General features: G+C 45.7%; 1 protein-coding gene across 5 annotated transcripts in view; it reads left to right on the top strand.

Moving 5' to 3' along the window:
- LOC137802274 (protein turtle homolog B-like) overlaps positions 1 to 13,837 on the top strand; it is a 109,342-nt gene that overhangs the window by 62,570 nt on the left and 32,935 nt on the right. For 3 of the 5 annotated variants that reach the window (XM_068600060.1, XM_068600058.1, XM_068600062.1), the window contains exons 7-12: positions 2,381 to 2,526; positions 8,599 to 8,741; positions 8,896 to 9,036; positions 9,128 to 9,244; positions 9,834 to 9,984; positions 12,142 to 12,265. In XM_068600060.1, the coding sequence (XP_068456161.1) occupies positions 2,381 to 2,526; positions 8,599 to 8,741; positions 8,896 to 9,036; positions 9,128 to 9,244; positions 9,834 to 9,984; positions 12,142 to 12,265 (822 nt within the window). The remainder of the gene's footprint in view (positions 1 to 2,380; positions 2,527 to 8,598; positions 8,742 to 8,895; positions 9,037 to 9,127; positions 9,245 to 9,833; positions 9,985 to 12,141; positions 12,266 to 13,837) is intronic. The other 2 variants (XM_068600061.1, XM_068600059.1) reach the window with 1 other exon arrangement.

Below are 13,837 nucleotides of genomic sequence, written 5' to 3'. Positions count from 1 at the left end.
CACACACACACACACACATTTGTTGTCATTTAACCACTGTTGTGGTGTCACTTTCAAAAGGATTCTTTTATTTTTTATAGGGCAGCATTTCTGCTGATTGAAGAGGGAATATAAAGGCGTTAAAAGCAACGCATCAAATCAGAGATCATTTGCAAATTGGTCGTGAATGCAGCTTTTAAAATGGTGCGTTTTAGAGCTCGCATTTTAGAGAGCAACATGAGGGGAAAACATTGATCTGTTGGCAAAGACGGTCATTTGTCATGAGTCCACTTCAGTCCTCAGTCCTTCTGCAGGAGCAACAGAGTCTGGAGGAGCCGGACTCGGCTTGTTCCAACGGTGATTGGATTGTATATTGAAGATTGATGGGATGATTGATAATTGTTTTTTCAAACACCAATAGTAAGGGGATTTTAATTTAATTCAATTCAGGTTATTTTGTACAGCCCAAAATCACAAGTACAAGATTTGCCTCGGAGGGCATTACAATCTGTACACATGACATCACTGTCCCAAGACCTCACATCGGATCAGGAAAAACTCCCCCAAATAAAGATAGTAAAAACCCTTTCACAAGGACACAAGGGAAGAAACCTTCAGGAGAGCAACAGAGGAGGATCCCTCTCCCCGGATGGACCGATGCAATAGATGTCATGTGACCAGATTGAGCAACGTTACATGAATGTGACAGAAACTATTCATGGACCACGATCCAAATAGCCACAGTCCATGTCAGCGGAAGAGGTAGAGAGGAGGAGGGGCATCAGCAGGGCCATGGCCACCGAGGCGGGACCTGCTCCAGACACAGCCAGGATCCATGTCGGGGTTTAACAACCTAACTAGGAGAAACAAGATGTAATACTTAGATCATGCGCCCTGCTGCGCATGTGGAGATGTTTCTGATGCAGCGGCATTTTCATCCACTGGCCCGGTTCATCAGCACCAGTGATGATTGATTTAAAGCCTTCATTACAAACCGGTTTGCCGTCTCTTTTTACGCGGGTCCGACCCCCCCAACATCTCCCCTCTCCACATGACGGTCACTGAATGGCATTTTTTCCCTTTCGAAGCTTTGATGGAGGTTGTTGAATGAAGCTTTGAATGTCTGTTGTCACGTTTTATGATCGTAAAATATGAGTTTGTCTAATTTATTCTGCCCGACAGCCCCATTAATACAGGTGCGTGTCTCGCTGGTGCAGTGAAAAAGTTGCTTTTGAAAGGCGTTATAATCGCCAACAAATATGGATTATGATATATTGCCGTATAAAAACATGTTGGGAATTTTGGAAACGATTAAGCCGGATCATTGCACGGAATGCTTTCCGCCGATATTAGTTATAATAATATATATTAATAATAATATGAATGTCAAGTCAGCAACGAAGCTTCAAGCTACTATTTTGGTACAGTCCAAAGTTGTGGTTATGATTTGAATTGTGATATTAAAGACAGTAAAGGGAAACCGATGCTGTTGCATTGTCCCACCATACACACACACACACACATACACACTTTTAAAAGGAAGCCGTTGCTGGACTATCGGAGACATTGCTTTTATTTATAATGCCTTTATTATAAAGATATTGTTCACAGTCTTTCATATATCTCGATTCCCGTTACTTGAACCGCATTTCTTGCAAACAGCTTCAAGGTTCAAACGATTCCAAATGATGTGTCAGAGCTGAGCTCCGCTGCACGCCGTGTCATTTCTCTCACAATAGCGTGGGAGCTGACTCAGACGGCGATAAGCTGAAGAATGAGTTACTGAGCTGTAGGAATCTGCATCTGGCGGGCCTCCCTCCCGTCCACAGGAGATCAGCTGTGCAGCGTCAGTGGGGACTGACTCACATCTCATGGATCCATCGCTTCACCTTGAGCGGCTCTTTCTGCTTTTCTTCTTTTCTTCTTTTTGTATTATTTCTTCCCATCGTTTTATTGGCATAATGCTTATAGACAGTAGTGTGTTTCATTCTTACTGTTGATGTTTTTAAAGTAAAGGATCGTGAGAAGAGTATCATGGTACAACAGTGACAACAATGAAAGGATGTTGGTGAAAGATGTCTGCCTGGGTACAGATTCAATTCAATTTATTTTGGATTTATTACAGATTTGCCTCAGAGGGCTTTACAATCTGTAAACTATACGGCAGCCTCTGTCCCAGGACCCTCGCATCTGTCCATAAATAAATGACCCTCTGATGAATGTAACAACGTCTTGAAAAAGTATTCTGTACTGCAAGATGACTGTTATATGTGTCTTATTTTGAAGGGCAACCAAGTCTTGTTCTTCCTTCTCTACACAGAGTTCCTCGAGACGACAGGATGTCACATCAAATACATTTAGATGCCAATCTAAACGTCTCCATATTCTCCTTTTTCCACAGTGACCTAAAGCGCAGAGTCAGTATTCTCATCGACGGTTCCCTCATCATTGCCCAAGTCAAGCCGGAGGATGCTGGGAAATACACCTGTGCTCCCAGCAACAGCCTGGGCCAGCCACCGACTGCCTCTGCCTACCTGACAGTGCAATGTGAGTGTCTCTTCTTCTGCTTCACTGCGAGGGTCCGTCTCTCTCTCTCCGCTTTGTCCTTTCTGTGTATTTAGGTCAAAGCCACGGCCACCTCAACTCTATTAATACCTTAATCCATCCTCATTGTGCTGGATGTCCACTGCAGGAACATGGATGACTTAGAGCCCCGGAAAACTTGGCGATACAACTAAGACAAATTTCATGAAAGTTTCTTTTAATAGGAGAAACTGAAGGCTACGTCATGGATTCTTAAATAAAACAATGACATCAACGGTTGAAAAAAAGCACGAGACATCACCTTATTTCCCAACTGAGCCCCGCCCACTTCCAACGAGAAAGAAAAAGACAGAGAGAAATGTCCAGAAATAGATTTGTGTGATGTGGGTCCACACGAGAAGTGTGTGGCTTCATAAAGCACTCCATCACTCAGAAAGGTGGTGAGGGAAATACTCCATCAGTAAATAAACTGTGAGGATCTTTATTGAGCATCTCACAAAGCGCTTCATTGGACTCATAAACACTAAACAGGCAGTGACTTAAACAAAATGTCAATAGTCATGAATACACAGGAACACAGTAAAGAAGAAAACTGAGACCATTTACAATCACTTAATTATTGTTATTATCTTCTATTCTCAACTATTTTATCATTACAAGCAATAATATTTGTATTATTTTGGAAATGCATGTACATTTAGCAGTGTCCACAATAAACATAAAATGCAGCTCCGCTCAATATTTTTCAGATAACGAGGACGATCGTTATTAGTTTGACTTTCTGTCTGACTGCCTTTTAATCAACAGGTCAATACTGTTATTATATTGTAATTCAGTTGACGTCAAAACGTTTAAACACGCGATGTGATCTGTTCCACGTGATCCGCAGCGTTTCTGTCGCGATAACCACGTCCGTCCGCCAGCAGCGGCGGCCCAGCTGTCCTCTCCGGGATGACTGATCGTAGACATCTTCTGGATGAAAATAACCTTCAAGTGGGCCCCGAGAGGAGTCTACTGCTTTGTGTTATTTTATGGTGAATAAACTTCGCCCCGCCCCCTACGAAGGAGAGTAAACGTATGCCTACAGAGGAACAGATTTATGTGATTCAAACAACTTCCTGTGGCAATGATGCTCCGATAAGCGCTCCAGAGGGGAGATAATGTGATCATATTGGACATTAAAAGAAAAAAACTAGTGTGGAGGCTGAACCAAGTTGGCTCATTAGTTAATATATCCAGTAACGTTGACATACATGTCTTAATCGTAGATATGCTCTGAATGTAGTGATGAGGAAGGTTCAAATGTGCTATCTTTTGAAAAAAACAAAATGCTGAGTAATTATTTAGACTAGAATAGATAGTCTTGTATTGAAGGAATGTATATTTAAATTTGCTATCCCATTGTGGGCGACGGACTGTGCACCTCTGTGTCTGTCCACGGCGTATCTCTCGTTCCGCTGCAGCAAACTGCGTCATATTTTGTGTGGTCGGGAATGGCTTCATGCTGAAGGACCTCCTGCGGTTGCGATGACTCATACCTATCAAAACATTTGGTTTTGTTTGTTTTGTACCGCTATTGGCTGACTCCTCACTCTCTCACTCGTCTTCATCGCTCTCTGTGTGGCATTTGGACTTCTTCTCTTGATGATTAATTGTTCCCGGTGCCTCGTCAGCAGGATGCCGTGCAGCCTGCCTCCGATGCCACGAGACTCGTTTACAAAGCTCTGCCTCAAACATCAAATAGTTTGACATCACAATAAGTGTAGACAGGTCCAATAATAACCGTGTTGCAGCTTCACAAGGCTCCTGTTGAAGAAAGTAGGACACAATAGAGCATTTAAGACCCGATCTGCTGTTTTTACACTTTCTACATCCATCGTGACTCATTTGAGAATATTAAATTTTTATGTCTATATTTGATATATTAGCAGCTTTAAAGTTTGGCAGTAACTTTAATTCTTAGACTCATTTCCTAAAAAATAAATAAAACATTTTGATGACTTACTCTAACCCGACTGATTACACAGAACCATCAGGGAAGTCGTCATCGGAAACAGAAAAGGCGGGTGATTGGATGTGTCAATCAAACTCTTCTCAAAGCGTGAAGAGCAGCATAACATCTTTTGGATGGGGAAAAGCCTTCGGCGTTGTTCTTTGCTCTTCTTTCAATGACGACACCGTCCAGCCCTGACGCTGTCGCAGCATCTGCAACATCCTCTTTGGTGGAGCCGCCTGTGTTGTCCGTCCAGCCCACCGGACACAAACACTTTACTTATAGCTCGGTATTGGTGGGATATGTGAGCCAGTGGCGGGCTGTGGATTTGGTACGCTGGCTAGCTGTCCATTAGCATGTTGTTTAACTCACTGCTATAGCATAGAGAAACAAAAGGTGAAATCTGATTGGGTGAGCTATACTTAACCAGCTGTCGTGCTGCTGGCCTGAGCTCTAGGGAATAAATAAGCTAATAGGGAAAAATAATTATAATAGATGTAGTGTATTTGTGTCAAACAATTCAATTATAAAATAGCTATCAATGTGTTATTCTGTTTAGGCCAGCAGAGAAGGCTTAGCTGGCCCTGAGGCCGCTGGATGCAGCGATTCTGACATGATCTTGGGACGGCGTGAGAACTAATTTTGCATCTGGATTCAAAGCTTTTAGTACAAACACAGGGCCGCCATTACAGCCAGCCCGCGTCTCTCCTTCTCCAGGTCAGTGTTTCCCCTCCATGAAGGAGATCGAGACAGCGGCCTCACTTCTAAAGCTCCTCCTGCTTCCCTCATATCATCCCCCGTCAGGGACTTTTCCACGCTGAGCTGGAAGCTGCTGTCAATTTGAAACATTCCCGTTCAGCGTTGTTGTCTTCAGTAAATAACAATCATGACCCCCCTCCTCCCCTCCTCCCCGAGCTTTCTTTTATTGTGGAATCAAGTAGCGCTCTGCTCGCCGTGTCATGTAAACTTAAAAAAGGAATAAAGCTCAAGAGTATGACGTCTGATGACTAGTTATCGGGACCCAGTTTGTGTCCATAATTGGACGTTTCTAGCCTGCAGGAGTGTGAACCCCGACAGCGCTGTGGGGCTGCTGTCCCGAAAAGAAGCCGCGTCCTCTGCACTGTGGAATGGATTTGGACACCCCGGCGGTCTCCAGGCGAGCTCTGCTCCACCTCTCAGCCAATCCCGTCCCAACACCCATTGGCTCTCTCAAATCACATTTGCTTTCTGCCTCTCCTACTCCCCCCTCCCCTCCCCTTCTCTCTCTTCTTCCTCCATCCTTCCCTTCTCACTCTCTTCATGTCTCATTTTCACTCATTTATGTATATGTATTCACATGCACACCGACACACTCTGCCCCTCCCTCCCCTCCTCTCATCATCATGGAGGTGCCGCCTCCTCGTTCTCTCCTCCCGTGAACTGCAGTCCGCCACTCACTCACTCACTCACTCGCTCACTCACTCGCTCACTCACTCACTCACTCGCTCGCTCGGAGCTCCAGAAATCGCGGCGAATTTGTCACCTCAGAAAAAAGCATCTGTCCCCCGTCAGGAAGGCGGAGGCAGGACGGAGCGCTGACATTTTTTGGCCCCGTCGATCCGGTGACCGCCGGCAGTAGTCACGGCAACAGACATTTTGCATTCCTTCGCTCTCCTGCCTCCTTTGATGCCTGTACATTAGATGGTTAGCGTGTGTGTGTGTGTGTGTGTGTGTGTGTGAGTGACGAACACAGGCGGGTAACACCAGTCCTGAGAGGGAGGGGGAAGTGAGAGGGGGGATTACATCATTGCTGGAAGACGAGGGACTTTTCTCCGTCAGACTGCAGACTGCTCTCTCCGTCCTATTCTCTCCTCTTACTCTCTTTCTTTCCTTTTGTTCCTCTCTTTATCCCTTCCTCTAAATCCTCGACATTTGCTTCCCCCCCCATTTGTTTGATGCCCTTCTCTCCCCCATCTGCTTGACTTCTGTTTAAATCTCTCTCTCTCTCCCACAGTCCCCGTCTTACTCTCTCTCTCTCTCCTCCCCCCCTAAAGCATCTTGCAGTAGGGAAACCGGCGTGTCGTGAGCGATAGCGCCGTCTGAGGCTATATTTAGAAACTTGGCTGATATTCTTGTCTGTGGTGCCGGTGGCGGCGCTCCTCTGGGCATCTTTGCGGCCGAGCGCTGGCGTGGGCGGCCGGCGGCGGCGGTTAGGACTTCAGAGGACGGCGGCTGGAGAACACCGTTGTTCTGGCGACGGCGCGGCCATTCGATCCGTCGCCGCGTTTCAGTGCCTCCATCTCCTCGTGTCACGCACTCATTCACTCACTCTCCTCTCCTTTTTTTTGTGATGCCGGAGGAACGTTTTTTGTTTTTTTTTTCTTCCGCCGCCGGCTTTCACAGTTCACGTCGCCTCATTCTCCTCTCCCCCTCTCTCCTCTCTCCCTCTTTCATTTCTCCCTCTTTCCTCTCTCTTCTCTGCTTTCCTCTCTCTCTTTCCGCCGGCTCCTCTCCACCTTACGTCATCCAGTCACATCTCTCTCTCTCTCACCTGTCCTCTTTCCCACGCCGGGGCTCAGCCTCTCTCGTCCGCCAAAATCGCTCTCCTCCTCCTCCTCCTCCTCTTCTTCCTTCTCCTCCTCCTCCTCATCATTATCATCATCATCATCCTCTCACTCCCACTATTTCTCCTCCTTATCACCCACTGCCTACTTTGAAGCCATCCTCCTTGACCTCATTTAGGAGCCATGCTGTTCTCTCCCTTCTTCAGAATTTAGGATTTAAAAAGTAGAAGCTTTTTTTTTTTTTACCCCTCCTCTCCTCTTTTTAGCCCCTTTCCTCTGCCAGATGGACTCGCTTTCTTTCTGCCGTGTGTCCGTCTTCGCCCAAAGGGTCTTTAGCTCGACCATGTTGAATCCAAATGATTTCAGACTTAAACTGCAGAGGGGGAAACGTGGAAGCATGGCCGCTAATGTCGAGCAAATGAAGTAATAAAACTCAAACGCGTAAGCGCTGAAATGATTGGACTGATTGAGGCGATGCTGGCCGGGTGATGTAATGCCATTTTTATAAACTGTCTATAACCGAACAAAACATTTGGTCTATAGAGTAACACATTTATGTCAATGACCCTTACGGAGACACATTCACTTCGGACACACACTTTGGTTAGATTTACTGTAATAATACTTTGTTGACATAGTGTTTAATGTGAAGAGCACACCTGAGGACACATAGACATATAGAACAATAGATGACATAATGGAATTGGTCAGTGGATCCAGTTTATTGCACCTTGAAGTGAAATCCTCGTACGACAGTAAGACCACAGTAAGGAGTGTTTAGGTTGAAGAGGTGCACGCTACACATTCCCCACGCTCTCCTGTGCCGTTGTCGTTTGGTTACTTGAGGGCGGGGGTTGGTGATCTTCTTCAAAAAATCGCGTCTGATTTTTGCGTTGAAATTATCATCACATCCTGACAACAATGAATGAATCAAATGCTCCGACGACAAAAGGATTTAAAAAAAAAAAAATGGGGTGTCTGTTTCCGTCCCGGGACGAATAACTTGGTCCATTGAATTCATTTGAGCCGGTCAGCTGATCGCGCTCTGCCTGTGCGCTCATTCCATGTCACCAGAGTCTTCCTCACATCGGTACCTACTTGGCGTCTTCATCACTGTCACGATACTGCAACTTCAGGCGAGTGCTGCTAGCTACTTTCATTAGAAAAGAGTTTGCAACACCAGACCGTCTTTTTTCTTTCAAATCATTTTAAAAGCTTTTTTGCATCGTTATTTTGAACAGTTTTTTCAGTCAGTTCGGCCCTTTTTTCTGTATCAACTATGATAAATCAGATGATGACTCTATTTCTGTTGAAACCTAGCAACAGTGAGACATTGTATGTGTGTATTTGTTATAGCAATGATCCATACAATAACCACCTGCAGTTAAAAGCCACTGTGCGGTACATGAAATGAAAGTAGATTTTAAAAAGGGGTCCAGCTGATTTCCAAACCTTCTCTATGTGACTCTTACCGTCAGCGGGCATCGGGTTTCCCTCTTTTTCACAGCGAGGTGTTTTTTCCCTGCTGCTTTTCACCAGATCCTGCCCGTGTGGTAAACATGCCATCCGTCATCTACGTGGCCATCGGTCTGCCCGGCTTCATCCGCTGTCCCGTAGACGCCAACCCCCCCGTAACTCTGGTTAAGTGGAAGAAAGATGGCCTCCCTCTCCGGATCGATAAGGTGAGCCGGTACAGCTCGGGGGTTCCCGCTCGCGTTGCCCCGCCTCAAACAAGTGCGGGATTCCCAATTTTTCACTTCGAACCCCTTTGATTTCAGTGTGCTGCTCCATCTTTTGTTTGACTTATCATCGGCCTTTAACTAAATGCATCCACAGTACCCTGGTTGGAGCCAAATGGAGGACGGGAGCATCCGTGTGGCAGAGGTGACGGAGGACTCTCTCGGCACCTATACCTGCATGCCTTACAACGCCCTGGGTTCCATGGGATGGTCCCCTCCCGCTCCCCTGGTGCTAAAGGTGCGGCCCGCGGCCCCATAGCCAGCGTGAATGCACCCAGGAGGCATCGCAACTCATCTGTTTGTGTTTTTTTCCGTACCTCTCTTCTCAGGACCCTCCCAAATTCTCAGTGGTTCCTGGAGGGGAGTACAGGCAGGAGGCTGGCAGAGAACTGGTCATCCCCTGTGAGGCGGAGGGAGACCCCTTCCCCAACATCACATGGAGGAAGGTAAGACACCCTCCCAACTCCCCGCCTGTCTGCGTGTAACACCCGACGTCACGCACAGGTTTCTCTATCGAGAAATCTTCACGCCTGAAACACGCGTCTGGAGTAAATTGCCCCGATTTTAATCACTCAACCTGCTGTATGTCATCGGAGCTTTTTTTAATCAAATTTGAATGACGTCTATAAAATGTGCAATCGAGGGAACATATTTGATTTTCTCAATTGTTTTCTTGATTATGAGGCGTGTTTAATCTCGCTCACTGACTACTGTGTGGTTAGCTATTGTTTTTGCCTCCCACTTATGAAATTCACCATTAATTCACCAGTAATTTGATACTTAAGTTAGATATTTTAATCAATGCTATTGATATATATATATATATATATATATATATATATATATATATATATATATATATATATATACATATATGTATCTCAAACCGTCCCTGCTTTATGGTGTGAATTTAGAAGTGTGTTTTTTCTCCTCTCTCTCTCTCTCTCTCTCTCTCTCTCTCTCTCTCTCTCTCTCTTTCTCTCTCTCTCTCTCCCCCCCCCCCCTCCCGTCCCTCTCGGCTGGGTCGGGGTGCAGGTAGGGAAGCCCAGCAAAAGCAAGCACAATGTTCTGCCTCGCGGCAGCTTACAGTTCAAGTCACTCACAAAGGAGGACCACGGGGAGTGGGAGTGTGTCGCCACCAACGTTGCCACGAGCATCACTGCCAGCACGCACGTCCAAGTCATAGGTACCCCGACATGTGCACACATTCACACAAACGCTCATTTCGGGGAGTGACATGATCATCACGCTGTATTGAAGAAGACTTGAAGCTAGATGATTGAGACCATTTACAATGTTTACTGAGGAATACATCGAGTTTCTCAGAGACTTCTATTTGGCTCCTTCAGTAGGTACTGTCACTAAGCTTTCATTGGACAATCGCTGTTTAGGGCGAGGTGTTTCGCAAACATTTGATATAAGTCACATCAGCACAAAGGTGAGTTGGCTTTGAGGCTCCCTCTTGACTCACGCTGACCTGTTGAGGTGAGTCCGTCATTCCTCCTCTGAAGAGGCCAATCAAGAGCACTATCACTCTGGAACAGGAGGCAGGGTCAGAGAGGAAGTATTAGAACGAGGCCAAAGTTTCTGAATCGCCTGCGAGGAGCCGTGACGGTAAACACGTCTCACTTTGGATGGCTTGTGGCCTGAATATCCCATTAGAGGACACCATCGTGGATGATGGTCGTGCAGTGGTGACCAATCACAGTGATGGAGAGATCACAAAGTTATGAATAATCTTCTTCCTTGTGAAAACCTGGCAGGCTATGCAGGATGCTAGTAGCGGTTAATGCAGCCCCAGAAGCCTCCCTCTCCCGAACACACTTTGTATTTATATAAAGGGTGAAACGAGGCGGTCGGTGCCACTCCCCTATACAGGCAGCTAAGTGTTAACGGACTTACACTTGCCAGCGTCTCCAACTTTCACCAATTAACAAGTCATTTGGTTTCATTTCATACTGTATTGAGGGCACGTTGTGAGGCGGTCGGTGCCGTGCGTCCCTCCGGGCTCGGTGACTTCCTCTCAATCCTCGTCGTCTCTGCGAGGTTGCCAGGCAACCAGCGAAAACCCCTGAAAGTCACTGCACCTGGCCGCCGGTCGACCAAAGAATAGTTACGGCGCGCAACACCCACAACCCTCTAAATAAGGGAGAAGTAGAGGTGGTGGGAGGTGGATGCTACACACGTTAGTGTGAGCCAGGCTGACTGACGGACTCCTGCCTCCAGCGCCATATTTAATCCACTCATATGCATGTGACCAGTATTCTCATTTCACTCTTGAAAAGAAAGTGAATGAGGTCATTTCTCCAACAATTCCTTTAGCGGGGCTCTGTATGCTCTGCGTCAGCTGACACAATGAACTGTGTAATGATCCCTGCAGGTAGTACACGTGCAGTGGTGCAGCACTGGTTGCATGCAAAGCACTCGGTTTGTAACTGACTTCATTGTTTAGTTATGATTGTTTCTTTTCACCTTCTTTTCCGATTGAGTGCTGGCCCGGCATAAACGTTTAGCATGAAAGGAACATATATAACAGATTTTAAAATGAAACGGCACAAAAACGACATAAGAAATGTAAGACAAAAGAGACAAGTAACAAACAGGAAATCGACCAATGAGTGATCGGTGTTGCTCAGACGCTTGCCGCTGTCGATGGGTAGTATGTCGTTCATCCTCTCAACCACCAGGAGAACACACTGCAAATGAATTTAACCCAGAATGTGTTTTGAAATGCTGGATTCCTAAAATGTGTCTTATAATATTCTTATAACTATTTGACCTTGTCTGTCCTGTTGTCCGTCTCTGTCCCTTGCATGTATGAGCTCTGTGGAGGAGAGCCAGTCAAACCAGAGCTCCTGACTGCTTTCCTGTTGCTCCACTTCTTAACGACGCCATCAGAAATGCATATTGCGAATTCTGTCTGGAGAAATTATTTGAAGCAGTCTTCCATACATTATTTACATTTGAAAGGTCACAGGTCATATCTTATCTTATCTTACAAGTGCGAAAAAAAACAAAAAAAACAATTGCACTGGACCTTTTTTTCACATTATTCTTGCAAAACCATAAATGTTTATTTTTCACAGTTGGGTGATACGTTGGCTGGCTGCTTTGAAACACATCACCTGGTCCAGCTCGCAGTAAATCCATTTGACATTTCAAATGAACGCAGTGTATCACAGCGAGGCTACTCAGTGACGAATATGGCCTTTTAACAGCCTCTCTCTCTCTCTCTCTCTCTCTCTCTCTCTCTCTCTCTCTCTCTCTCTCTCTCTCTCTCTTGCTCTCTCTCTCTCTCTCTCTCTCTCTCTCTCTCTCTCTCTCTCTCTCTCCCTCCATGCAGGCACAAGCCCCCACGCCCCCACCAGCATCCACGTGGCGGCGTCCTCCACCTGGGCCAACGTGTCCTGGGAGGTGGGCTACGACGGAGGCTTCCAGCAGACATTCTCAGTCTGGTATGGCCATGTGTGAGTCATCCCAGCATGCTTTGCTTCCTGCTTTTTCTTCTTCTTCCGGTACTCCCCTGTGTCTGAAAGCGTCTTTTTCCAGGGTTGTGTTCAGAACAGTTGTGAGAAACGTAGAGGTGGAAATACACGGGGGATCCAGATGTGTGAGTGAGTCTTTCAGCTCTGGTCTTGATGATTTCCTGGAAGAACAGCAGAAAAAACGGTAGCAACTAAACTGAACATGACCCAAAACTCTCTGTCCTGCTGCTGCCGCCGCTGCTGCTGCTTTGCTGCTGCTTGAAACGTAGAAACGTTTCATTTATTTAACGACTCGAGATTTTAACAATGACAGAAAGTACAGTGCTTGAGTAGATATACTTAGTTATATTCAACCACTGCTTTCAAGTGAAGCTTCCTATGACTTAAGACAAATGAGTAGAGTGGACACAATAATGTCACAGTCACGACAAGGTTTTTTTCATTGCTGCGGACGCAGATAAATTTCATACGAACAAACTCCTCAACAGAGCATTGACTCAGTTGAAGATGTAGCAACGAATGCGGTTATTGGCATGAATTTAATATATATTTAGGACATGTCATTGTGAGAGCAGTAACTGCTGCCAGTACTATGTGCTGCAGACTGTTTAAAAATGGTCATTAAGTTGTCTTCTCTGTCATTATCTGGACCCCGCTAGAGAGACGCAGCATTGATTCAAGCTGAGTCTCAGCACTAACAGCTCAGCCCTCTGAAGTGTTCGTCCTTAAGCTTCCCAAACATGATGCACGCCACCAACTTGCAGTAAATAGTGTCCTTTTTGCTTTTTAATTGGGATGTCCTGAACCAATCCGCAGCATCAACTATAAAAAGCCCAACTCCAGTCATGCTTTATTAAAACAGCGAGGGAACCGCAGAGCAGCACAAATATAGAAAAAAGCACCGAGCAGCTTTAATTAATGATATTCATACTGACAGCAGACATCAGTGAGTGATGCGAGCGGAGCAGCTCTGCGCTGCATCCGTCTCAGTGACGGTTCTCAGGTAGCTCTTCCCACTGAAACCATGCCGTCGGTTAAAGACGTGCATTTCAACTTCAGCATTGTGTTCATGCTCGGGATGATGAGTTTGTTATCCACATCCTGTTTCAAAAACCTTCCTGCCAAAAAAAAAACAAAAAACAGCTGCACTGGCTTGGATTTTCCTGTGTAAGACACTACAGCGCACTATTTCAGTTGTCCGTAAGCACTGAAACCTGCGACAGCTTCATAATAAGAAGCCATATCTAAATTAGATTAGCATTACTCATTTAAATTAAGGCCTACTTCAGGCTAAGTGTGCGCTGTGCAGCTGTATCAAGGAGGGAAAATTACTTTACCAGGTCGCAGAAAAACCTTCCCCTTTATATTAATACTTTAAAATGGACATATCATGCTTTTTTGAGCTTTCTGCTACAACTTGTATCCATTCTTTAATCTTCAAAAGCTGTGGGTGGAAATACTCAGATTAGGAGGGATGCGTATATTCTAATAAACCTGCATGTGACATAGGAAGAGGAGTCAAATCTGATTGGATTGTTGAATCACATCCACGCA

Source organism: Clinocottus analis, unplaced genomic scaffold (genome assembly GCF_023055335.1).
Source record: "Clinocottus analis isolate CAN_PGR_092001 unplaced genomic scaffold, fCliAna1.0.p SCAF_5, whole genome shotgun sequence".
NCBI lineage: Eukaryota > Metazoa > Chordata > Actinopteri > Perciformes > Cottidae > Clinocottus > Clinocottus analis.
This window is presented reverse-complemented; position numbering and strand designations above follow the sequence as displayed.